Raw genomic sequence first — 27,549 nt, 5'->3', positions numbered from 1 at the left:
ACACAGAGCCCTGCTGTGCTCAGGTTTATTACATACCCAATTTTCACACACACACACACACACACACACACACACACACACACACACACACACACACACACACACACACACACACACACACACACACACCTGTGAAAGGCTAGCACAGGTTTACTAGCTATGCCCTTTCTGCCCAGACTATAGGGTAGTTTCCACTCCCACCAGTCTCTCATTATCATGTACTTTAAGGACCTTAACAAAGGATGTCCAGTCTTACTGTGTAATGTTACTAATAATATAAATGGTAGTTTGACCAAGAGCAAGGCTATTAGGAGTGGCCCACACAGTGTCACCAAATAAATATGCAAGTACTATCAGAACTTAAATATTTCTAAACAGATCAGCCACAATGAAAGGTTTACATATATTTAATAATAAATATTAAAAGCACAAGAAGGTACTCAGTATATATTTACAGTGACAGCAAAGTTCAAAATCACATGAAATGTATAAAGCAACATTGTAGGACAGTCTCAAATAAATAAAAAAACACATCTAAATTAAGCTTTGCTATATTTCTGGCTATATCTAAGAGAATCACTATAACCTTGAAACTTATTCAGAGCAAAGCAGATGTGTGGTGAATGGATCTTGTCAGGTCCAAGACAGAATACCTGAATGCTGTCTCTCTCTCTCAGAGAGTTCTTAAAATAATTTTTCAAATATTAGTGCTGGGATAGCTTGCAGAATTACATAATTTCCTGTCATCTGACTATCCCAGGTGAAAACCCCCACTGCTGAAAACACATAGACAAGAGATTTTCCTCAGATCTTTGACAAATGGTGGAAGTCATAAAACAATAAAACATTTCCAAAACACTACAGAAAGCTCCTTAGTTTTAGACATTGTGTCTCCTTGCTGCACTGAAACTGAAAGACAATCCCCCGGATTCACGAAACCTCTGTGTAAGACTAAATAGGTCTTACTCGGAAACTGCAGTTGAACGGTATGATGTCAGCATGCCATGCATATTCATGAGGACATGCTGACTCCACTTCAAGTCTAATACGGACCATGCAGGAAGGCAGGGGGCGTGTCTGACTGTCGAGGAGTCCTAAAGTCCACGCCCCTGCAAGTGTCTGAATTGTGAAATGTCAACACACATGAGCGAGTCCGCTCAAATGTCAACATACCCAACACTAAACTCCCTCACATTGTAAACCCCCAGTAGAGTTATAAAATGTAAAATATAATTTTTTTTCTAATTCCCGACATAGCTGCCCGTATTTGCGTGTGTTTGCGCGGGTGTGCCCATAGCTTAGCTAGAGTAAGCAATGTCGAATTTAAAGAGCATAATAACAAATGTTTATGCAAATCAATCCAAATAGCAATAGCGTAGTAGTAGAGCCTTCGCACAAAGAGGAGGCATTCACAGTTTGAGTCCCACCACTCCCCTCTCTATTTTATGTTTTAAATTAGCATATGAAATAATTCCTGACATATATATGACTAAAATATTACTAAAAAGCATTGAAATGGCCTATGTATCAGTGAACAAAAGGTATATGTAGAAATGTAAGAAGGATCTTGACATATAAATGCCCGTAGCTAAGCAGCGCTTTACCCAGCGCAATCTAGTTGCCCACAGCTAAGCAGCGATTTACCCAGCACAATCTAGTTGCCCACAGCTAAGCAGCACTTTACCCAGTGCAATATAGTTATCCACAGCTAAGCAGTGCTTTACCCAGCGCAATAAGTTTGCGCGGAGCTGCAAACTGTAGAGCAACGTGGAGCAACGTCGGGCAACATCAGGCAACGTGGAGCAAAGTTGAGCTAAGTTGCCTAAACACAGCCACACCCCCTAGCCTGTCTGGACAGTAGTAAAATAAAATGCAATGACAAGTTTCGAACCCGGGACACTGTGCACCGTAATCAAAGTACTGAACCACTAAGCCATGACAGCTTAGGATAAACATCTACTGTTAACATACATATACTTATAAATGGTAGATTAACCATTGCTAAGCAGGTCTACAGTCAGCCTAGAATTTTCAAAAAATGGCCAATCACAAAAAAGTGCGGGAAATGCAGCATATTTAAGGTCAATAGGCGGGAATACTCACCATAACTGATTGTAGCTCCCATCTGCTATTAGAATGTCTGGTGCTGGAGAGGGTACTCACTTTTGAGCGCAATGCTGGGGCATCGAGGAGTCAAAATACACGGTTTGGCTCCAAGTCCATTGTCATGAGTATTGACTCCTGCAGGGTCAGTTCCAAGGGACGGAGTATAAGGCAGAGGCTTGGAACTGGTTGGCTCATGATCTCACCAGTGCCACAGGCATCCCTCGGACTGGTGAGCAGGTCTGTCACCATCATGCAGACCTGAAGAGACGGAAGCAGGACCTACTGAACCAATGGATCCAGGAGGCCCGTCATATGCAAGATGCCCCACTACTGAGTAGGTAGCCATGGAATGAAGTATGTAAGACATGCTAATATAGTCTAAATAATGGATAGGTATGTCTCAATATCCCTTCATTTACTTCACAGCTGCAGGTGTCCGTGCTGCGAATCAGCAAGCCTATGCAGATAAGCTGCTAAGACTGCACCACCAGGCAGGTTAGTAATTATTCTGCATGTATTGTTATATAATATATGTGAGAGAGCATGAAAAAAGTATTGTAGCCCAATAATACAGCTATAAAATGCCCTGAATAATTTCTCTGCATGTACTGTTATATAACATAAGTCAGAGAGCCAGAAATAGAGTATAGTAACCCATTAATAAAGGTATAATAAGTCTGGAATACTATCACTGCATGTACTGTCATATAAAATAAGTGAACAAGCCTGAAAAAGAGTGTTGTAACCTATCAATAAAGGTATAATATGTCTTGAATAGGTCTTCCGCATGCACTGTAATATCAAATAAAAGAGAGAGCCTGTAGAAAAGAGTGTTTAATGTAATTAATAAAGGTATAATACTTGGAGTTTGTCTGTGTTACTTACTTTGAAATGTTGTTGTACCCTTGCATTAAATAAATAGTACTGTTGTATTAAGTGCTGTCAACCCACAGTTGTGCAGTCCCATATAAAGTGGATGAAGGAAGTGCCAGTAGCTGTGAAGCATATATACAGTCATCAACAGTCGGTAAATGGCTGTCATGCATAGGTAAATCTGGCCCACGAGTAGCTTGTCAAGGTTGTTGTTGTTGTTGTTTGTCTTTCGGCTTTTCCTGGTTAGGAGCTTGTCAAGGTGTTCCCCAGAAATGTGAGTGTGCTACATGAAATGTAGGGTTCTGTAGAAATGTAACTGAAAATGTCACGTGAACACATCCAGACATGTAGATACATAAATATAAAAATAAAATATGACTATGTAGCAGTAACATCTGCATCTTGGACAGTTAGTATGTCAGATATAGGTCAGGTATATAATGAACTAGCCAAACCTATTAAACAATCTAATGCATGTTGCCTAGTGTAATAATACATGTAAGGGATATACACCTGCAGTCAATAGGAATGTAGTGTAGACTAATAGTACTTATAAGATGTTAATGGAGGTTTCTTTTTACACTCTACTGTATGTGCATAAACAATGCAATTCCACACCTCAGTGGGTATGTCTAATCTCAAAACATTTGTTGGGACATATGTCCTATTGTTCTATAAAAATCTGCATTTTCTCTGATGCATGTGCCCTGTTCAAACACCACAATCTTGGTGGCCTGTTGCCACCAATCATCCCTGCATGCTGTTATACGTCCACTGTCATTCAGTATATGCATGTGTTATGCTTGCTGTTTAACTGTTGGAATCCTGTGTGTTGGGTTAATGGGAATATTACTGCATGCTGTTACAACTAATTTGGAATGCTGTTGTCTATGTTGTAATTAAACACACCTAATCACAGAATGTATGGGAAGGCTGGTCCCAGTGGACCCACCTGTCCCTCCTCCACTGGTGATTGCACCTGGCACCAGAAGGTCTGGTGCCCAGCCCGGGCTACCCTCCTCCGTTGGTCCTGTGCCACCTTCGGGTGGAAGCGCCGCAGGGGATGGGGCTCACCCCCCTGCAAGCGTGGGCGGAAAAGGGCCACCTGTCACCCTCCAAAGGGTCTGGGTTGTGGTGCGTAGGGAGATCTAGCGTTTAGTCGCTGATCCCATACGCCAGCTTGAGGCACGAGTGGCGCGACTCATGGGTGAGCCTGCCCCTCCTACGCAGCCCCCAGCACAGCCACTCTCGGGGCTGTGAAGGTGCAGTGGTGACTGCCCATGGGAGGGGATCTCAGTCCCACTGTTACCATCTGTGGGCTCATGGGCTTGCGATTTCCAAACATCCGTCCCCGTCAATTGTGTTTACCCCCCCATGTGTCATACTTCACCCCTGTATGCATCTTGTTTGTCTTGTCTGTTTACCTCCCCAACCTACCTCCCCAAATATACCTACTTTATCTACCTCACAGTCCACTCTCACCTGAAAAAAAAAAGGGCAATCGGTTCCCACAAAAAAATTACGCCCCATACATAGCTGCCCATTTCGCACACGTCTGCTGGACATGTAAACTGATAATTAGAATTGGCAGTACAACATACTTTGTTGTCCTCACCCCTCTCTCAGGAGTGGAAGGTTTCAAATTTCACTCCAAATTTGTAACATATGCACAGCTGTTGCTGGTAAAGAAATGGGCAGCTATGGACCTTCCCTACACCCGTCCTGCACATCCCGAGCTGGTTTCCCCACTGTCTTTCCCTCTTTGTGCCCCCTTTTTCACCACTTTCCTATCTCCCCATTTTCTTTTCTTTAAAAGATATTAGCATGGGGGTTAGCGGGAGTAAGCACTTTTAAGCAGTAGTAAGCAGGTTTGAGCGAGTGTGTGCATGTGTGCGCTAAGCTTAACATCGCTAAGTGTCGCACAAACTTGCGCAAACCCGCTTACAACTGCTTAAAAGTGCCTTAATCACTCTGTATGTCAGGGCCCTTGTTCTGTTCAGCAGCAAAATAAAACAGCTCTGTCAGTCTCAAACCCCAGACCTTGGACACACTTGACTGCATGAAGTACCACTAAGCCACAGCAGATATACAATAACTTTGTGCTGAAATAAATATATCATGCAAAACAATGAGTGAATGTAAAGGAAAAATAGGAAGGCCATAACACAAAGCTTGTTCTGTGGATCTTTACCAGCAATTGTGGTGGAATTGCATTACATGACTGTGATAAGAGAAGCAGCCATTCTAGCAGCAAATAATGTTATTGAGGCACTTTACAACCTCCACACAGTATCATAGCAGGACAAACACGGGAATATCTGATTAGGGCAGAGGCCATACTTTCTGATTGTGAAACATATTTTAGCTGTGTCCCTCTGAATCCCTCTGAAAAGTACTGATATTAGACAGAGAGGTGTTGTATTACACAATGAATAATCACAATAATAACAGTAGACACCGCTTGTACTTCATAAAAGGAGTACTAATCCATATGCACTGCTTCACTCAAGTCTACACTTACTGTCTCTATTATTTGGAAGGCGTACCTCACTTTTAACTACCTATTCCTGACTCCAAGCAAATATGAATCTGAGTGTTTCATAGGCCTGGCAGAGGCACAAACACAGGCATATCAGCTCATCTGCTGTTACACACTCTGCAAATAGCTTTGTGAGGACTTCCAAAAGCATACCTTTATGTAGGAGTACAACACAGAAATACCAAAGGATCTAGCCATGTACTGGTAGCAACTGACTGTAACAGTGCCATTGTACCAGTGCTGAAAACACCTGTGGGTTTCTCAGACAAGGAATAACAGGCTAACATATGGCTACCATCTGGATAGGTTCACAGTTGGGAACTATGCAAACAGACCACCTGCCTTGATAAACCAACAGGTACACACCAATCCATTAAGTCCAGTAAGATAACACTGACACAATAAGACGTAATGCTCTCTGTATGTCTGCACCACCCCCCATATTTTAAATATGCATGTGTTTAGGGTCAACCAAGGATGTAGGTAGATATACTCAGTAGTGGAATTGTCCAGTTTACCTGAGACTCGTGTGTTAATGTCAACAATAAAAATACCTCAAACCCTGCAGAAGTGAGTACATCAATATGCACAGTATAACAGTCCACAAACAGTTAATGTGTCAAAAGAATACTTCTCAATAACTACTTTTGTATGGCAGTCAATTATATAAGTAGAAAAGAAACTACATACTCACATATATCTTGTGTAAGCATTTGTAGGGGTGAGTGAAACTCTACACTGATAGCTCTGTACTGGAAGTGGCAACAGTCAGGTCTGAGTACAACATGTACATCACTGTCTACACCTCTAGCTTCAGATTTAAGACGTATACCAACCTTCTGACTTAAACAACAGTGTACACAGCAAACAAGCATGGGCCCCACTCTGGAAATCTCAAAGGGCTACACCTACAAAACTTAGCAATTTATAGCATTGGGTTGCTATGACAGTGAGTACTGCAATTACCACACAGCAGGCTGTATGCATTTACCAAATGCTGGGCACCAATTGGTGCAGAGGTCATCACATGCACATGTGCAGATACCTTTAAAAGCAGACTGTACTTGCTATCCCCACATGCAATCATTACATTGCACGTGATAAAGCTTTACAGAACTTGTGGATGAGTAAATACTACTTATTACTTAATAACACAAAAGTTTAATTACTCGAGTGAATCAGCAAACAAATATATTAATTAAGTAAAAATAAAAACTTAATTAATAAGCAAAAGGAATTAAGTAGAAACAATCTCTACTTAGGTAACACCAAAAAAAAAATTGTCAAAAAAAAAAAAAAAAACAGACGGACCTGAAAGTGGCAAACAGGTATGTGACAGAAATTTGATTACCGGCAAGTATGACTACTGCCATGGACAAATTAGTGTGTAGCTGTGTGCAGTGGGACATAACTGTGACATATGTAGCTCAGCATTTAATGTCAAACATCCGATCATGTCATCTATGTTCTGTACAGTACTGTGTATAAAGGCTGTCTGGGGGAGTAGTGCAAACAGCTATATAAACATGGATGTGACAGAGTAACACATGCATGATAGTCATATAATGTGTATCTTAGCATTGGCAACTGCTGTACCAGGCTAGTATAGTAATGTAGCATTAGCAGCTATAAATACTACCTGTAATATTACTGTCATGCACACATGTGACAACTGTTCATGTTGTAGCAAGGCCCAACAGGTAATCCGTGAGGTCTACAGACGTACAACAGTGTGTACCTTGTGAGTGTATGGCACACACATATGTAGAGATATTTATGTGTCAGATATATTAGCATCTTAACATGTGCATAGAGCAAGGTACATACTGCAACTGTTTGTGAAGTGTGGACGTATATATGTTGGTGAAGGTTGTTATGTGCATATTTTCATGTAGGTTGTAGTGTGTGGCAAACAAGACAGCATACAGTGCTGGTATATGACATGTGGTGTTTAAACGCTGTGGGTATGATTTGCTAAGTTTATAGTCTTCCAGACAGGGAGTCCTGCTAAAGATACATGGCCTGAGAATACCCACAATGCATTCTGCACAAGACTGTGCAAAATTATTACATAACTGTATCTCTCTCAACCCTTGCATAATTGATATTCCCACCATGAAAGGTGGACTGTATATGTGCCTACATGTAAATCTATATGTACACCAATGGATGTTTATATGTACGATCAAGCTCAGTGTTGTAAATGTATTGTCATCCCCTTTGTTAAAAACCTTGTACCCATGAACTACCACATAGGTGGTAGTCTACTCAACACCAAATGTGTGATAAGAGACCACGGGACACAGGTGGACAGTAGTGTCCCTTTTGATAATCACAGTGCCACACTAGTCATGTAAACTGTGTACGGTCCACATGTCATCACAAAAGGTGTGTCATACATGGAATGAGAGGTCAGTGTTCCACTCTACTCATCAGTCATAAAACCCATCATAGAGTACAATGGGCCTTTTGGTATGTACCTCAGAAGACATCTACAGCAACTATAGACACCAGGCACAAACACCACAAAGAGTATTACCAGACTCAAACAGATGCCCTATGCAGACTGTCTTCCAAAACCACAGCTGCACTGTGTCGCATACCACACACTCAGAGCCAACCTCTGCCTAACATTCAAGGCTATGCCATACCCACAGGTGTTGGACATGCTTCATGTCAACAGATCAAAATACCTACAAGCTACACACTGTACTGATCTAAACCTTGTAACGTCAAAAAGCAGAACATGCTGGAGTGGTACATTCTCATCTCAGACACATACCATACCCTGGAACTAACTGCCTATCAATAGCAAAGAAAGGTCCTCATTAGCAGTTGTCATGAATAATCATGATGAATGGATGTGACATAGGAAATACAACCCGGGAATCACCTCTGTGGCTGTGCATGACAGGGGCACATGAACATAAATTGCATGGGTGTTGAAGGGCAGGGTACCATATGGTTAGGCTTCTATAGGCCCTATGCCTAATACTCTATGAGCTACCTATGACCTGATACACACACACATGTATATCTTGCATTAATTGCTATGTGAGGTTGACTGAGTGTGATGGTGAATGTGTAGGTGAATGTGTCAACATTGTGTATATGTGTGATAGCCTAGTGGGTAAATGTTTATATCATGGTATGTAGTGTTCTAGCTCTGATCCCCGCAAAAGATATGTATGCTATTGCTAGGTAGCAAAAGCAGTATGGTATACAGTATGACATAGTCCCATGGTGTTGACTGGAGTGTGCCATTGTAGGCTAAAGCAGTACATGTATGCTCATTGATTGTTAATACTAGTGAATACAAATCCCATATGAACTGTAGTACTACCTGAAGCTGTAGGCCTAAACAGCACAGTATGGTGTATATCCACATTGCTTTGAAACACTGTTTTGTTTGTTACCTGTAGTCCCCACACATTACATACCTCAGGCATAAGATTTTGTAAGAGCTGACACACAGTACTGTATGGTACACAGGTAAAGCTCATCTGGGTTGCCATACCTTTGTGTCTTGTAGGTATGTCTGATGTGTGTGTGGGTATGCCTGTGACATGACCTGGGTCATATGTGTGTTACAGGATATAAGCGCATATCTAGCAACATGTATAGTGTAGTACAGCAGTATGCCTCCTATATTGATGAATGTGCACATATGTTACTTAGGGGTTTGCTATCAACAAGTAGTGTGGTGTACTGGTAGTACTGTAACTGTACTTTACAATCATTTCAATGGATGACAAATTTCTGTATGCATTAGCTTCATATATACCTCCTGTGGCTAGGTGGTGCATTGTGTCACATACAGTGTGCCATGTGCTGTTGTATAGTCTTACATACTGGTTTCACTTTGTTGCTGTGCAGAGCATGGTTTAATATATAGAACGTGCCAGGCACTGTCAGGCAGTTGTGGGCTGAGCACTGATATGTGGTATTAAAAGTGTGTATCTACTGACAGCCAATAGGTTGCTATATATGGCATTTCATTGATATCTGTACTTTAGAATGTTAAGTGTGCCACAAGACTTGCTCACAATTATTGTTTTATTTTCTTCCAAGGACATGTCTCATCATCGCAACCCTGCCTATTCCCCTGAAGAGGAGGAATTAATCATATCCACACTATTACAACATCCCACCCTGCTGTTCTCCAGAACCAGCCAGGACCAGCATGAGCACACTGCACTGTGGCAGGATGTTATCCGTCGGGTTAATGACGTAGGCATGCATAACTGGACTTATGAGCAGGTACACCATCACTGCAGTGATTTAATCAGACATGTCCGGCAGCATGCCTCTGATGTCTGCAGGCAACAGCTTGCCACAGGTGGTGGTGCAGCATCACATCCGCCCCTCACCAGAGTGGAAAAGCTGCTCCTCAGCGTGGTGGCTCCTGGCCAACCACTACAACAAACATGTGTCATCATGGAGGAGTCACCCAGCAAGTTGACTCGGAGCATGCAGGTAACATGCCATATCTGTAGACTACTGTTAGCTCGATTGTTACAACATGCATATGTCAGATGTGTACTGTGTATGTGGAAGATGTGGAGCCTGGTGTTGTGCAATGCTGATAATTTTGAACATAATCTGTATGCCTGTGACTGTCAACCGTTGTACTACTGTAAAATTGCAAAGTCACAGCAGCAATGCCACAGTTGTTGACACTGACAAACTGTCTCATATTCTTGTAGGTCCCTCTGGTGTGACAGCAATACAGCAGACCCATGCTGGTGAGTATTCTACATTTCATATGGCAAATGACATGTGCATGTCATAGGTGGGATTTAGGTCATATACACATGTACAATGCCTACACATAATGCATGCTCTGCAAGTTTTCTGTGGGACTATGCCCATCTCAGTATCATGAGTGGCTGCCTCAAACACATTCTATACACAGAGCATCCCAAACAACTGTGGTACACTGTAGTGTACATTGTATAGGCAGAGTCAATACACATGCACACAACATACACCACCTTGTCATACGCAGTACGTGTCAATATGATACACATGGCGTATGTAGACACCTGCTGTAAGGTCAGACTCCAGTATCCCAAATGTCATCCGCACAGCACACATACTATACCTGAGGGGTAGAGGCCTATCATGGGGCATTGCAAAACTCTTCAACAAACAAGACATTCATGTTAGGCAATGCTCCCTATTGAGCACCTTACATACCCATGTAACAACTGCCTGTGAAATGGTTAATGTAGCCACAGTGCTGCAGTTCAGGTACAGCAAGATAGTTGCCAGTGTGGCACACATTAGTGGCCTTGAGTGACCACATGATGCTGCCTGATGATGGCTCATGTTACTACACTACATCCAGTTACAGTAACTACAGTATAACACATAGCATTCATTGCTATACACCTGACAGTTGTGTATCCAGCCAAGGTATGTATACCTGTGAGCGATGGTGCACAGAACATTGAAAAGCATTTAATATTTGCACAGCAATGTTGTGTCCATGTACACATTGTGTTCCAGGGTGAGGCCAATCATTGAACAACACGTGTGTCTACTTTAGTGAGTATTGTATTTGTGTTCATGTGTGCATGTGTTCATATGTGTATGTGTGCATGTGTGCATGTGTTCATCTGTGCATGTGGGCGTGTGTTCGTGTGTGCATGTATGCATGTGTGCATGTGTGCTAACATCATGTACAGATTGTAAAGTGTGTTTCCTGTATCCCTCTCATAGGTGCTGAGGTTGTGTTGGTTGAGTGCAGCAGGGAACCTGAAGACACTGCCACAAATAGTAGAGATGATGCCACATGTGTTGTGGCACAGGTAGGTTTGACAGGGTCTGTTGTTGTTCCGCCAATCAACAGTACACAGCTTTCCACACCATCTATGCGCACATTCATACTGCCAATACATCCCTCATCACCAATGGCCTTAGCTGAGGGACAGCATACACTAGGCATTGACCAGGATAGTGTGGTATCTATGGCACATGCAACCCCTCACAGCAGCCATACCCAGATTCCTGGAATGGTACCACATAGGCGGATGTCTAGGGGTTCTCGTGGGAGCACTGCTAGTCATAATGCCCCTGGCAGACGTGCCCCCACAGGTCTTACAACCTCAGGTATGTTCCAGGCTGTAATGCAGGCACAGACATGTATGAAATGGTACACCAGACAGGGACTGAGGACGCAGAGGGCCCATGACACCTCTATCAATGACAGTATCTGTGACCTTGCGGGTGCAGTGCATCACTACACCATGGTCATTGATAGGCATTGGGGGGAGACATTAGATGTCCTCTGAAATGTAATGTCCATGTGCTAGGACAGTGCAGGACGGCCGAGACGTAGATGTGGATGTATGCCAGCAACATCATTGGCTGGCAGTTGTCGCGGATGACACACAAGTCACAGCTGCTCCCGTAGTGGCAGTACCAGCCCCAGCAATGTTGGAGCAGGGCTGTCAATAGACCGTCATAGAAGACCACGTGCACGTGGCTCTGGCCAGTCCCTGTAGGAACATGGGTCCAGTCGACATCCCTCTGCCTCTGATGATAATACCCAGTTTGGCTTAGTACCTAGTACTGTCTGTTGCACCCCTGCCAGGCACAGGTACTGTGTCCGTGGCCAGAGACGGTGATCTGTACAGCCTGGCAGGTACAGTCTGTGGCTGTCCCACAACCTCCCATATTTGTCAGCCACAGGGTGGAACTGTGTGCATGCAGACACACACACACATAATCCAAACACCTAGGGCTAACACATATACACACACACATTACATCAACATTGACCCATGATGTACTGTTGTCCCTCACACACACACACACACACACACACACACACACACACACACACACACACACACACACACACACACACATACATGTCGATTGGATGGGTCAGTGTCAGGCTCTGGCAAACCAACAACACACCCTGTGCATATGATGAAACTGTGCCACCTCCTGTCATCTGTAACATTGATGCAGGAACAGGCTAACATGGTGCTGATGCACAGGGTGACTTTATAACAGTGTAGCAATGTTAGCATGTTGTCAACAGTACAGTGTAATGATATCCGTGTAGGTATATCTGAGCAGGCATGATGCATTAAAGCTATGATTATCAATGTAGTATTGTTTACAACAGTGTTAATTCCAAAAATGTATTGTCCACCCATGTGCCACTTGGCTAATGTGTGTAGTTATGGCAGCATGTGTTGGTGAGTGGACAGTACGTGTGTGATGTGTGCAGTACAGATTTGCAGGTGTACATTTGTGAACATGGTGGAGGTGCACTGTCTGCATGTATGTGCATAGTGGACACATGGAAAGGGTGACATGCCCTGTATTACACAGTGTCAAGACTTCATTGTTTCTATTGGTGGCCAGTATGCATTTTAATACACATATGTTTTAACTTGGGTACACATGTTTGTATGACATGGTTTGACACTATGCTGTGGATGATACTATTACTATCTGTCATTGGTTTGCATTCTGGTAGTGTACACAACCTCAACAACCTGACTATAACCAATCATTAGATGATGTCTTGACAACTGACACACAGATGTAGGTAACTCAGTAGCATTTGATTCCATCTGGTACTATACTATACCAGTAACCAGTGGTATTGACCGCCACCCATTCCTGGGACCACTCCTGTTTGGCATATAGCCCTCTTAGGTACAAGCAAACACACTAGGGGTATGTCCGTCCACATCTGGAAATGCATACAGTGGCCTACAATGCATTGTCCGGATGAGATACGTATCCTCCACAAGGGTATCATACAGACAGATACCTGCTGTCCAACCCATGCTGTAAAGCTGTAAGCCAAATATAGCATAGTCATCCACATTTATTAAACATTGTATCCCGACAGTACCACATAGGTAGTAGCCCCAAACATGTAGAACGGGTACCGATGTGTACATACGACCAAGTGTTATGTCATCTGTCCTTTGGTATTCACATTTCCATAGGTATTCTGAAGTCCCCCGGCGTATCACATAACCAATAAGGGGTCTGTATGCATATCCACAAAGTTGTTGTACACCTATAATGAATGTCCATTATTGACAGACTTTGTTGTGTTTGAACATGTCTGAAATATACCCAAGGCATGAACCCTCACTCACACTATTCTATAGAAACTGTCATGGGTGTGTGTGACACAGATGACCTAGGCCACAGATCACTACAGTGGCTGGCCTTGTCACAAACATATATATGTAACCGAAGGTCTGTTAAGCAGCATCACAATCTGTCATAGGTAACAGATGTATTCATGTAGAAAGCAGGCTTCACACCCATGAACTAACTGAGGTCACATGTACATATATGTATTTGCCACACAGATACCTGAAGTGTGCAATGCACATACTGCTGTTATACTGATATGTCATACAGTAGTAAAAGCTAAACACACAACACATTGACCAACAGCATCACACACACACTCAGCAATTGCAGGATTTAAACCTTTGCCTAGTTATATTATGATACTAGAGAGTTATGCATTAACACGATGCACTATATGCTTTCCTGGGAGTTTTCATTTCCATTGCTATATTTGTAGGATGCTGACATCATCAGACTTGCCAAACAGGAATATAACACTTTTAAGGTGTTTACCTAATCTCCAAAAAGGCAATACTCTAAAAGGAAATCACACAGAAACATACACCCCCCACACACACACACTCAGCAATTGCAGGACTCAAACCCCTACCTAAGTAGGTTATGATACTTGAGAGATACGCAGTAACACAACACACTATATACTTTACTAGGAGTTTTCATTTCCACTGCTATATTTGTAGGATGCTGACATCATCAGACCTGCCAAACAGGAATGTAACACTTTTAAGGTGTTTGCCTAGTCTCCAAAAAGGGTAATACTCTCAAAGGAAATCATACCTCCACACACACACACAGCAATTGCAGGATTCAAACCCCTACCTAACTATGCTATGATACTGGAGAGATACGCATTAACACAACGCGCTATATACTTTATTGGGAGTTTTCATTTCCACTGCTATATTTGTGGGAAGTTGACATCATCAGACTAGACATGGTACTGCGTGTGCACTTTGTTTTATGCAATCCCAGGACTGAGACATGGGGGACAGCAGGTGTTACCAGCTTGAACAGGACTCCACAATTCTTACCTTGTGTGATCCATCTGTGGCACAGTTGCCAATCCATCCGATAACAATACATATTTATGCACATGTTGTTTATTTTGTGGATATGACATGTGTCTGGGATGTTGGAAAAGGCCTATTCAAAGTGTATGTGGGACATGTGTAGCTCATTTCATTGATGTATGTCCTGGGTGGCTGCCTTGCAAACAGTCTAGCAGGTTTGGGAAACATGATCTGCCCATGAACAGTCCAAAGTTGGTAGGGTTGTGTGTTTATAGGCTTCCAATAGCTCTGTTTCTGACTTCAATCATGATGGACTCCATGGCCTTGCAGATCAGACTTCATCGGCTTATAAGACTATAGTTCCCATGGTCTGTTGTGCACCAACACTTGTGTAGTGTGCCATATGTGGCTGTAACCCATTCAACAGTTTCATATCCTGTAGAGAGTGTGTGGCTCAACAGACTGTTCAGGTGCAGGGTCTGTTTGTTCTGCTGTTCACTTATGACACATATAGGGCCACAATGTAATCCAATTGATGCCATGTTTTCAGCTTTGGAAGGAGCTGTTTACCCATTCTACATGTGATATCTCCTGGTATGATGAGTGGGCCTTTTGTCAGTAGGAGGTGGGTATGTATGTATGGGCCTGTCTGACAGGATGTTGGCTTTGTCAGTTATTTACAGTTGGCCCTGACTCAGGACATATATGAGTGTACATTGCTATTTATGACATAGCTGGAGGAAGTGTCATGGTTCTGTATGGACTCCTTCGCAGATAATCTTTCCATGACCTGGATTGGATAGTGTTTGGAGTGCACATTGTTTATTGATGATACTGATTTCGGGGTTTTTTTTCTTTGCTTTTCAACTTTCTATGACCAACCTAAGTATCTGTAGTACATATTTGATTATGACAGGGTTTCAATATATTATATATGTGTCTGTTGTCATATCACTGTGTACACAAGTCAGGATTGGTGAACTGTGAGAGGTTCCTGGGTTAACACATGCAACTGCCTGATATGTGTGGCCCACTGCTGTACTCAGACATGGCCTAAGTGTGTGAGCATGCCCAGTTTGGACTTTCAGTATGTTGTTGGCTGACATTTGCCTCATTTATTCACGTGTGTGAGTATGCCCAGTGTGAAATTTCAGTATGTTGCTGTGTGAAGTCCACTACATTTGTTGACGTGTGTGAACACGCCCAATATTAATATTTATACTATATGTGTGTTGTAAATCGAGTTGTATTTTTACTGCAGGGCTCACCTTTGTGTCATAACTCTACAGGGATTATGCTGTGCCTGCAGGGTTTCCAGGAGACACTTTTCATAGACTTATCAACATTTCTTCATACAGGCTAACCAGTGAAGTAGTGTCATGGTTTAGTGGTTCAGTACTGTGACTATAGTGCACAATATCCTGGGTTCGAGGACTATCACTGCTTCATATTTTCATACTGGGCAGACCAGACTGCTTAAGGAACAGTAAAGCAAATATAACCATGTTTACCTGCTTTTGCTCAACTATGCCCAACATTGCTCAATGTTAACCAACATTGATGGACGCTGGCCAATATTGCTCAATATTGCCCAAAGTTGTGCTACTTAGTGTGTGCAATTTTGTTTACATATACTAAATAGTGGTTAAAGCGGTTTAGCACTGCTTTATATTGCTTAAAACATGGCAATCATGCCTCAGGTGGTGCTGCAAGGCTGCCTATGTTGGATGCACATATTGCACTCCCTATGCATGTTTGAAAACAGGTAGTGTCAAGTTGGACATCCCTTTTACTATATGTGTGAGTCAGAGAGAGGTATCATTTCCAGGGTTCCTACTGAGCCAGTGTATATGCTATGCGTTGCCTCTTTGTCAAGGCCAAAGCATACTGGGCTTGCCTCCTTCTGCCTACTGGGGCAGGCTCAGGTTCTTTCTCCTCCAAGTCACGCTCTGCCTGTGATGGCCTTGGCAATGGTGGGGGGCTGTTTGGCCCGGTCCTATGCTGCTCCTGCTGCAGCTGTTTTCACAGGATCATATTATGTAACATAGCACATACCATGACTATTTGGGTACATGTAGTTGGTGAGTACTGCAAGGCTCCACCAGATGTGTCCAGGCACCGGAACCGTGACTTGAGCAGCCCAAACACACGCTCGATTACATTTCATGTTTGTGCGTGTGCCTCATTATGGCATTCCTATTCAGGTGTGTGTGCATTTCTGATGGGTGCCATCAGCCATGGCTCCAGTGCATATCCAGCATCCCCCACTAGGTGACCATGAGGGATGTCCCCATTGGCAAATGTCTGGTACAGCTGTGTCAGATGCCAGATATGGGAATCATGGTAGCTTCCAGGGCAGCCAGCACACACATTCATTATTATGCCCTGAGCATCACACATGACCTGGCAGTTGACGGAGGGGAAACCCTTGCAGTTAAAGTAGACCCTACCACACTCACCAGCTGGTGCTTTGATGCATATGTGCATGCAGTCTATTGCACCCACTACCTCGGGGTATTCCACTATTTGCTGGAAAAGATGCATATTGCTGGCCAATACCTCACAGGAATTGGGGAAATATACATGATCACCGACATGTGCTGACATGGCATTCCGGAACTGGTGCAGTACCCTGGATGCTGATGCCTGTGAAATCCCCATCATATCACCAGCTGGTCTCTGGAAGGTACCTGTTGCTAGTACTCTTAGGCCAACACATACGTTGGTTTCCACTGGAATGGGTTCCCCTCTGTTGGTTCTGTGTGTGAGGCGTGGCCTACACAGCTCAACAATTTGCTGCATGAGGTCTCTGTCCAGTCTATAGCGCTCCACTATCTCCAGCTCATGTAGCCCCTGGTAGGTTACCCTGGGCCTGTACACTTTTCTCTGTCTCCTCACTGTGGGTTGCTCAGCAGCATTCACATTGTCACCACCCTCAGCATGTTGCATATGTTGCCTTATAACAGTAATGGCAGCCCCTAACATTTCTTTGTCTCATTAAAGCTTTTTCAGTTTTCACTTCTATTAGCTTATTGCAGTGTTGCCGTTTTTCTGAGAAAAACATAGTGGAAAGTTGTTTGCAGAGTTTTAAGTGCTGGGCTGGGCTAGTGTACTGCCTGTGTAATTGGCTGATTCTGATTTGTTTCACCTGCTAGATCTGCTACTTCTCCTTGATTAACTTCCTACTATTTGTTGTGCTTCCTTTTCCCTTTCTGTTTCCACAGGGGGCAGCGCCGTGCAAACAAGTGCAAACACGTGCACACCAGCTCACACGCGCACACATACTTACACGGCCTAACACTTGCTGACTCCGGCTTAAATGCGTGCACATAGGCGCAAATGTGCTTACACAGGTTTCAACAACCTTACACTTGCTTACTCTGGCTTAAACGCATGCACACTGGCGCACATGCATGCACACAGTCTTACTCGGTTTTACAAGCATGCACATGCACACATACATGTTGCAGGTACTCCTACAAGAAACTTTAGTGTTGTCCATGGCATACGCCTTCAATTTCTTGTCTTTAGCTAGGATACCTGTTGACATGCCTCTTCCATTGATGGGTAACTGACAGCAAACACATGCCACTCTGCTCCAATGAGCTTACATTCTTTCATACATACCCCCCTCATGATGTCACCTATCTTCTACTCTGATACTCCCCTTATCCTACTCTTACACTCCATGGACTTTGCTGATATGCCATGTGAAATTGGGATTCACTATCCTTAACTTCATTTGCATAGGATTGCCTACTAATGCTTGGTTACATCTCTTAGACTGAGCTTCCCCCCTTAGCAACCTCTACTCAGTAGCCATGTTGTCTTCAGCCTTCCATTCACTTGCATGGCAGATGTATATTTATAATAAAATGCCTATTTTTGGCTTTTATTTTTTTTGGGGGGGGGGTTTACAGTGCAGCACTCTTGCGTGACGCTGCGCTACGCTTCAACTTTGGAGATCGAGGTAAAAAAAAATATTAATTTATTTTTTTTGCAACGGGTAGAATTGCCAATGGCCATATATTTGGCCATTGGCATGCTTCCTCAACTGGATGCATCCTTTATTTGGAGCTGTCATGGCTCTGTTTTGCTATTTGCAGAATGGTACTCAGTTGACAACTGAGTACATTTCTGCAAATAACACTACTCTTACTCGGACAGGTTAGGGTTTCCTGGATTGCAAATTTACCTCATTTGCATAACTTTCAGCAGCAAATGAAGTAATTTGCATAGCCTAGACCTGTCCGTGTAAGAGGAGTTTTAGGAGCTCTCTTGCACGCCCCTGCCGGCTGTTCCTGGATCGCTCGGCAGACATGTTGGCTGCATGTAGTCTTACTCTACTCTTAGACTCCGTGCAAACCTTCGTGAATCCGGCCCAATATCATTTTATGGCCTAGCCATAAAGTAATTTAATTTCAGCTATTTTTCTGAAGTTTTGAAAGTTAACCTCCTGTATTCCAGTTTTTCCTGTTAAAATATATACATTTAAACAGTTACAATAGTGTGTGCACAATTTTGTTCTATTCCAGTACACAGTAGATACAGTTCAAACAGCACTTTGTAAAATACCTCTTCAGCACACATCTGTACAAACCATCTTATATGACATACAGCTCTAATTCATTTGTAATACAAACATCTTATATGAATCATGTTGATATTCACAAATGATATATAATTATTTACAAAATTCCAGATAGCTGGGCAGGCAGTATCTCCTTTCATGACAGTGTGTGTGTGTGTGTGTGTGTGTGTGTGTGTGTGTGTGTGTGTGTGTGTGTGTGTGCGCGCGTGAATGTGGGTGTGTCACTGTGCATGGATGTAGGGGGGTGGATTTGCTGACATGATGCATGGGCTGTTAGGTCGGTCTGCCAGCAGTAGTGTTTGACTCAAAGACCCTGTAATGAGCCAGTTATGAGATCTTTGTCATTGTATCTTTATCTATCTCTGAATCACATTTTCACGCTGTTGTACTAATTGACCAATCTGCATTGGGCAATTAGTGGGGATGGTGAGGATTTTATTAAATCACAAAGACCGTGATTGTGTTGTCTTCATATTCCTTATATTGTGCCTTTTTATCTACAAGTGAGAAAATCACATAGGAAAACAGAGGCAAGTAGTTTCCAAATGATACATTTATCTGTCTGGAAGCTCAAAGTTATTCAGAACCACAGTGGTGAGGAGGAATTCATGTATTTAGTGTACATACTAGAAAATAGGTCAAGCAGAACAGCATGAGACAGTCTTGCACTCATTAAATGAAAGAGCTAAAAAGATACATCAGTAGTAAGCCAAATATGGCAGTAGAAAATTAATAAATAGTTCCTCTTCTCAATCTTAATTATAGGAACCTCTCACCACAGGTGGCAGTCAAAGCATTGATTGCATAGAAGGGAAACTTTTTTTGTTTTTTTCATGGCAAAATCACTTAGAATAGTACAAAGGTGCACTAAAATGATGACCTAGACCACTCACTGCCTTGTGTTTCAATGTATTTTTTAATTATATATTAGCACTGTTCCTGGGAGTCAAGTTTCTGCTACCTTTCCAAAAGTGCAGTGCTATTTTTAACTGATTATATGTGTTAACTTGTAACACAGAAATGCTGACTTGACATGGAAATGAAAACTTACTTTAAAATTGTTCGGTTTTCTGAAAAAATTGTATATTTTTTGCAGGAAGCTGCAAAAGTTCGACAAGAGACAGACAAGGATGAAGCTTTGATTCCCATGGAAAATCTCATTTCATTTATACTTCAGAAACAGCAAGACAGAGACCAAAACAAGTGTAGTATATTGAAGTGAGTTTGTAGAATAAATACTGCTTAGATCTTAGACAAAGAAAAATGCCTGTTGTTTACTGAGACTAGGACTGTGGGATCACAAGAAATATAATGGAACTGAATCCCAAAGATCATTTACGCTCTGTCAATACCCAGCCTCATGTTGCTGTACCCTTCTTCTCAAGAAGGGCAATGCAGTTTAGTCTGGAGTCATACCTCTTAGCTTTTTTATTCAAGAATTCTGGAAAAACCTAAAATCATGTGGAAATAAAAGCTGCAAATCAAGGACAATTTTTATATATTATTCTAATTCATTTAGAAAGCTAACAGAGTATCAAGTTCTGTATCAACATACATTTTTTTGAAAAACAACACAAAACCCTGATGTTTGGCATTACTGACTGAGTGCAGCCCTCAGTGATTTATCAGAAAATTGAGAATTTTATAAGGACCGGGATTACAGACATTACAAGTACTCACTTGTCCCCTTTTCCAAGATGAAATATGATTACATCAGGGTGGTGATTCATGTGGGAGTGAATGACGTGGGGCACAAAACCCTGAGAAACATGCAGATAGACATCTCAGAACTCGCTAGACATGTGACAGAAGCAGATAAGACTCTGATCCTTCCTTCCTTCCTTCCTTCCTCCCTCCCTCCCTCCCTCCCTCACTCCCTTCCTCCCTCCCTCCCTCCCTCCCTTCCTTCCTTCCTCCGTCCCTCCCTTCCTTCCTTCCTTCCTCCCTTCTTTCCTTCCTTTCTTCCTTCCCAAGAATGATGCCTAGGAATAAAGAGAAAATAATTGGCTTAATAGCAGGTGTCATTCCATTGATATCCAATATATATATCCACTCTGGACAAAATGACAGATAATTCTGCTTGTTTTGCAAGGGATGGCCTGCATCTCTTGTTCAAGTATTTTTAGATACTGGTAAAATCTCTTAATGCCCCCATAGTGACATTTTAGGTAGATTCTAGCTAATGGACATACCAACTTAGCACATTTGTCTGAAAATAATCTAGACTACATTAAGGTGTCTCTTCTTAATGCCAGGAGTCTCAACAACACATTACTAAATTATGAGATGGTCCTGCATCTGGAACTTGTCCGTGTATGTGCATTTACAGAGACTTGGTTTAAAAGTAAATAAAACACTCCTTCCATACCTGGGATTTATGCCTACTATGCCTTCAGGCCTAGTGGGAACTACTGTGGTGTTTACATATTTGATAAGGGCTGCATCTTATCTAGACAGATATCCAGACATCCACAAACTTGAGCTCCTAGGACTTCAGTTTACCATGGGCAAGGCAAATTCTCAGTTTATAGCATGTTACAGAGTTCACTACATGTACCCAGATGATCATGTTAGATTTCTGGAAGTTTTAGAAGGAATTCCTTTAAACAATAACTCCATAATCTTAGGTTACTTCAGCTATCAAACCATAGCCTAAATCTCCTATATCTTTAAAGTAGGGTATACCCAGAGATTATTTTTAGATTTGATAAATAGGAGTTCTCTGGATCAAATGATAAGGCAACCTCTAGTGGCCAAAATACTCTGGCTCTTGTCTTCAATGATATTGCTTCTACTTGCTCCACTACCAAGACTGTTTTTCTCCACTTAAGTCAGGTGACACTTAGTCTTAGAACCCCAATACTCCCTGCTACCAATGTCTCCATATTAAGGACTTCAAAAGGGTCAAACTTGTACAATTACAAGATGAAATCTTTAAACTTACCAAGAAAACACTATCATCGACCCCTTAAGGAGTTTTATGCTCACTTAGACAAATGTATAAATCTATCAGTCCAAACTAGAGCTAAATACAATGGAAATTTTAAGAACACATAGGAAATTCACCCTGGGAATCACTTCTGTGGCTCTGCTTGACAGGGACACAGAAAAATAATTTTCTTGGGTGGCAAAAGCCAGGGTACCATTTGGCTAGGCTTATATAGGCCCTAGGGCCAATAGCCTAGTACCTACATATGAACCTATGAACCTATGAACACCCTGGTAGTCAATTGATATAAACAAACTTTATAACAAGAGAAAACTCCCTAAACTGTACAGTAAGGCTAAGACTTCTCAGAATGAGGGTAGTATAAAAAATATCAACCAGAAAATGCAAAGCACTGAAAAGAACCAGTAAAGCAAACCATGAATGGAGATTAGCTTCTAAAGTAAAGCATAACTGCAAACCCCTCTTTAGCTATATTAGAAATCTGAAAAATAACAGTCAGCATTTGCTATGAAAATTTCCTTAATACAATGTCTCACTCCAGCCCAAATGATATAGCAAGTATGCTAACAAACATGTTTTCTGCAAACATCACCTACAAAATATCCACTCCAACACCACAGATAGCAAAATCCCTTACACCCCTTACTATTATTAAAGAACATGTTCTTAAGGTGTTATCACAAAAACAAAAATACTTCTTCCATGTATCCTGACAACATATAGGTCCCTTTTGAACAGTGTTAAATAGGATCTTGACAAACCTGCCCATAAAGAAATTAACCACTCAATAGGCTATGTTACTGAATCACATTGCACTGTTGTGGTTATGCCCTTCCACAAGGCTGTCCCTACCATGGGCCTTAAAATTACAAACCAGTCAACCTTACAGATCTGATCTGTAAAGCTAAAGAGGATTGCATAAACAATCTCATTAATTATGATATTAAGAAATCATTAGGCTTGTCCCCCAACAATCTGTTTGTGCCAAATGGAGATCATGTCTCTTAAACCTTATTCATTTCTTTGAGAGAGCTACACAGGTTGTCAACAGTGGTTATAATGTTGATCTGGTCAAAGCATTTGACAGTATACCTCATGCATCTATTGTAAGGAAACTGATATCCCTAAACATAGATCCTTACATGGCAAGATGGATAACCAATTGGTGAAAGACAGAGCCCACATAGATAATGAGGCATGTGTGTCTTCAAATAGTGTTAGAGTAATCAGTGGTGTCCCCCGGGGGTCTGTATTCAGTACCACTCATGTCTGACATCTATTTTTCCAATCTCAAAAATGATAACCAGGACCTCTGGTTAACCAAATTTGCAGATGACTATCTAAACCACCTAAGGTATATGCACTCTTCAGAAAGACCTTGTCCTAGATAACATTTGGTGTATGTAAAATGGGCTTAAATTGAATACTAAAAACAGAAATTAATCATGACATTAAGCATAGAAAGCATACCCTTACTCAATGAAAAGGTACTTAAGGACATGGGAAAGTTTTCTCTCCTTTTTTCATCATGTGATAACTGTGTTCAGGAAATTCTTCAACTTAGCACAACTAATAGCCAAAGGTATTTCATCCAGATCCACAGAGGTTGTTGTTCCCCTTCATTAAGCACTGATCAGACTCAATATACAGTACAATGTTCCATTTGGTATATATCTCACTTGATATATCAACAAACCTGAAAAACCCTAGCAGTTTCTAACAAAAATATCTGTGGTCTTAAGAACCTTAGTTACCAGAAGTGACTGGAAGCCCTGCCCCTGTACTCTTTGCTTTATAGACTCTTGGAGTGGTGTCTGTGTCTTGCTTACCACTCCTTTAGAAATCCAAAGGGCTTGACCTCCTGCATCTCAATAAGTCAAACAAGCTCAGCTAATACTAGAAACAGAGATCTAAAAGTTCATCAGCTGATAAACAGAACATTAAGGGGAGATCTATTTATCATCCAGCATTTCCCCCTTCTCTGGAATAAAGTTCTTCTGCAGATTAAACAATGTGATTCAACGTCTTTCTTTAAACCAAGCCTAAACAGCTACTGTGGATGACTGCTCTCAAGTTTAGCCCAGGACTAACTGGTCTCTCCACATTGAGAAAGGAGGTAAGGCCTAAGGGTGGGTATTAGCTAGGTGTACATGATGTTTGGACTAAATGGTATTGAAACTCTTAAGAAAGATATAAAATCTATGAAACAAATGACAAACTATAGCAGAGGATAATGCAGGACTTTGGCTGAAGCAGCATTTTTTAATGTCCTATCTTTATATCATGCCATTAAAAAACATAAAAAAGCAATGTTTTTAAGAATGAGGACTTGTACACAAAACAAACCTCAAAGCTTCACTTTAAACTGATCTAATAGTTCTGGGATACTGTTGTTCTCCTTGAAATAAAGCTTGGAATAAACTGTATACCATCAGCATCACTGTAATTAAGTGGCAATTAACTTAAACACATATGCCATGCATTCCTTGTTACTACGGGAAAAAAAGTTAAGCTAAGTAATATGAAGCATAATGAAGCGATGTTATTTTTTGCTATTGTAAGTGATGAACTGACTTTTCAGTGTGTTGTTTTTCACTTAATCTGCTCCTTCCTCAGTTACTGTCGCATACAAAGTGCTTCTGTTTGGTGCTCTTTCATTCGGCTGTTACTATCCATCTTTCCCTCTGCACCTGTGTTTCTACACATCCTCAATAAACTCTCTGCCAAAAGCATAGAGACACTCCCATTAATGTTCTGTCAATTATGTAATTCAGAGAATACAACTGTACAAAAAACAGTGATGTAGTAACAGCTTTGCATTTACTTGTTATAACAAATGAAATGTATTGATCAAACTTCATAACAAATGCCTATCTGACTCAGGGATGTAGTCAGAAAATTAAATTTTTTACTTCTGTGCTGTTATTGCTGCCCCCAACCCACCTGGCAGTTAAAAATTTGACTTGTTAACCCCCCACCTCGAGTACTTAAATGTCTGCATCACTTTCCCTCTAAAACCATTCAATATATATTTTTTCAATCTATGTAAATCTTCTTGGAAGCATTAATTTGGACAGTTGTGGACATAGTATGGCCTAAAAAAGCCATGCTTTCTCAAAGTAATGTCTAGGAAATTCTACTTAGTCAAGTACAAAGAGTATGCCTAGCTATACCCTTAATCTAATTTTCAGCATTAACATAAGGGAGCAGGTAAATAATTTGGCAGATCCAAATGCCAGTCTATTAAAAAAAAAAAAAATATATATATATATATATATATATATATATATATATATATATATATGGGCATTCTCAAAAATACCACCACAATTTTTCTGTGCTTGTCACTGGGCTATGATAGCTTCTTATTTAGTGAAAAAAATTGACTGCATAGGTTCCTAACTGCTATCCTCCATAGTTCTGTCACTGTGACTTAAGCTCAATGTACAGTGGGAACATGCTGCCGATTATGTCAGATTTATTTATTTATTTATTTATTTATTTATTTATACATGCTTTGTGGACCAGGTTAGTTTTTCAGGGGGACGATGTGGTAGTCATACTGACTAGGGGATGTGGCTAGGACAGCAGGAAACTTCCCCAACTCTTTTCAGTAGGTGCCATGAGATCCCATACATTCACCTGAGCTATACACCCACTCAGAGTGATGGGACTTTGGTTTAGTATCTCATCCAAAGGATGGGAGTAATACTAAAACTAGGTCTCATCTCCTATAAAAGCACTGTGTCCATCTGGGTCAAGGCAGCAAGTTTAGTCTGTTGCTGGATGGTATGTGCCAAAACGTCTGTGTATTCTTTTGTTTTTAGATTATTCTTAGTAGTTTGTGGGAGATTTGTTCAACCTGGACTATGGGCAACAATTAAACTATAAAGTGAGAGACTTCTGCAAAAATATAGAATACTTAAATATAAATTAATGGATTTGTCACGATGCAGGCAGTAACCTTAATAAAAATAATAACTTGCTTTTTGGGTAGGACAAATTTATTATTTATTATTTATTTGTCTTTGTTGATTGGGAAACTTTGACTGGGATAGATACTCTTTTTTTTTAGCAGAGGCCCGGGGTGAAAAATTCCCTGCTTGCCCCACCATTGACATGCACATCAACATCCACATATGTTTACAAAGGCTACAAAATGGAAATAGTCACTAAAAAGAAATAAGCCAGGGCTCCCTTTATTGTCACACAAAAACACACAAACACGTTAAATTCATTATAGTGTCTTGGAAAAAATAGCTTTTTATATGAAAAGACACAGCAAAATCAATAGCTACAACAACAAATAAATCTTAGTAAGTATATCTCACTGATTTGTTGAACATGTCTGCAATGGTTTGATCATTCTGACAGTTTCAGCTGCACATTTTTAAATAGCTTGTTCTCATATGCTGCACTATGAATGTGCTGTTTGTGTTTTTCACTGTAAAAGGAAATGTCTTTGAAATTATATTTGCATTTCATTGCCAGAATGAAGTCCTGCGCATTGAGGTTAAGTATTTTTAAACAGAAAAATTGATGGTATGACCCTTCTGACATGTTATAACAATGTTTTGTTTTTTTTTTCAGGAAGAAGCAGAAATAATAGTTAAGGAACTGGCCTGGAAATGTTGTCTCCCTGGAAATGAACCCTTATATCTCCATCTTACAAGTTGTAAGGACTACTTACAGTGTCTACCAGCTCACAGACTGGTTATGTGAAAGAATTTTCATTAGACTATCAGTTTACTAACTTAATGAAATATTAAACATAAAATCAAACACTGTGTGCAATCCATAAGCAAATACATGAATATTCTTATTCTGTTTATTAACATTATTTTCTGTGACCCCCTCCTTTTTAGGGGATGTGTTCTCAGTACCTCATACTTTATTTAATATCTTTTCTTGTCATATCATATTGAGAAGTATACTAAGTATGAAGCTTGACTATAGCTATACATACATACATACATACATACATACATACATACATATATATATACAGACACACACACGTGTGTGTGTGTGTGTGTGTGTGTGTGTGTGTGTGTGTGTGTGTGTGTGTGTGTGTGTGTGTGTGTGTGTATGTGTGTGTGTGTGTGTGTGTGTGTTATATATTTACTGGGCTGTGGCTGAAAGGGTTAATGATTATCAGTTCACTTAATGACAACACAAATACATTTAAAAATGGACTTTTGGGATCTATTTTTGCTTGCATGATTATATTACTCCATTTGAATTCCAATTGTTTTTTTCACAACAAAAAGAAAAAAAATTGCAAATGTCACGAATGTTGAAGTTTTATTAGGCTGAATTATTGTCAATCTCCAATGTGAAT

The 27,549-nt window shown here is 41.1% G+C and overlaps 1 protein-coding gene across 1 annotated transcript in view; it reads left to right on the top strand.

Moving 5' to 3' along the window:
• Positions 1-27,092, top strand: part of LOC122793427 — a 236,431-nt gene extending 209,339 nt beyond the window's left edge. Inside the window, exon 9 of the mRNA XM_044061420.1 lies at positions 26,799-27,092. Within this exon, the coding sequence (XP_043917355.1) occupies positions 26,799-26,930 (132 nt within the window). The 3' untranslated portion in view covers positions 26,931-27,092. The remainder of the gene's footprint in view (positions 1-26,798) is intronic.
• Positions 27,093-27,549: the final 457 nt, after the last annotated feature.

This window comes from Protopterus annectens, chromosome 2.part0 (assembly GCF_019279795.1).
Source record: "Protopterus annectens isolate FY-2018-M chromosome 2.part0, PAN1.0, whole genome shotgun sequence".
NCBI lineage: Eukaryota > Metazoa > Chordata > Ceratodontiformes > Protopteridae > Protopterus > Protopterus annectens.
Note: the sequence above shows the minus strand (reverse complement) of the source record. Positions and strands in the feature narration are given on the sequence as shown.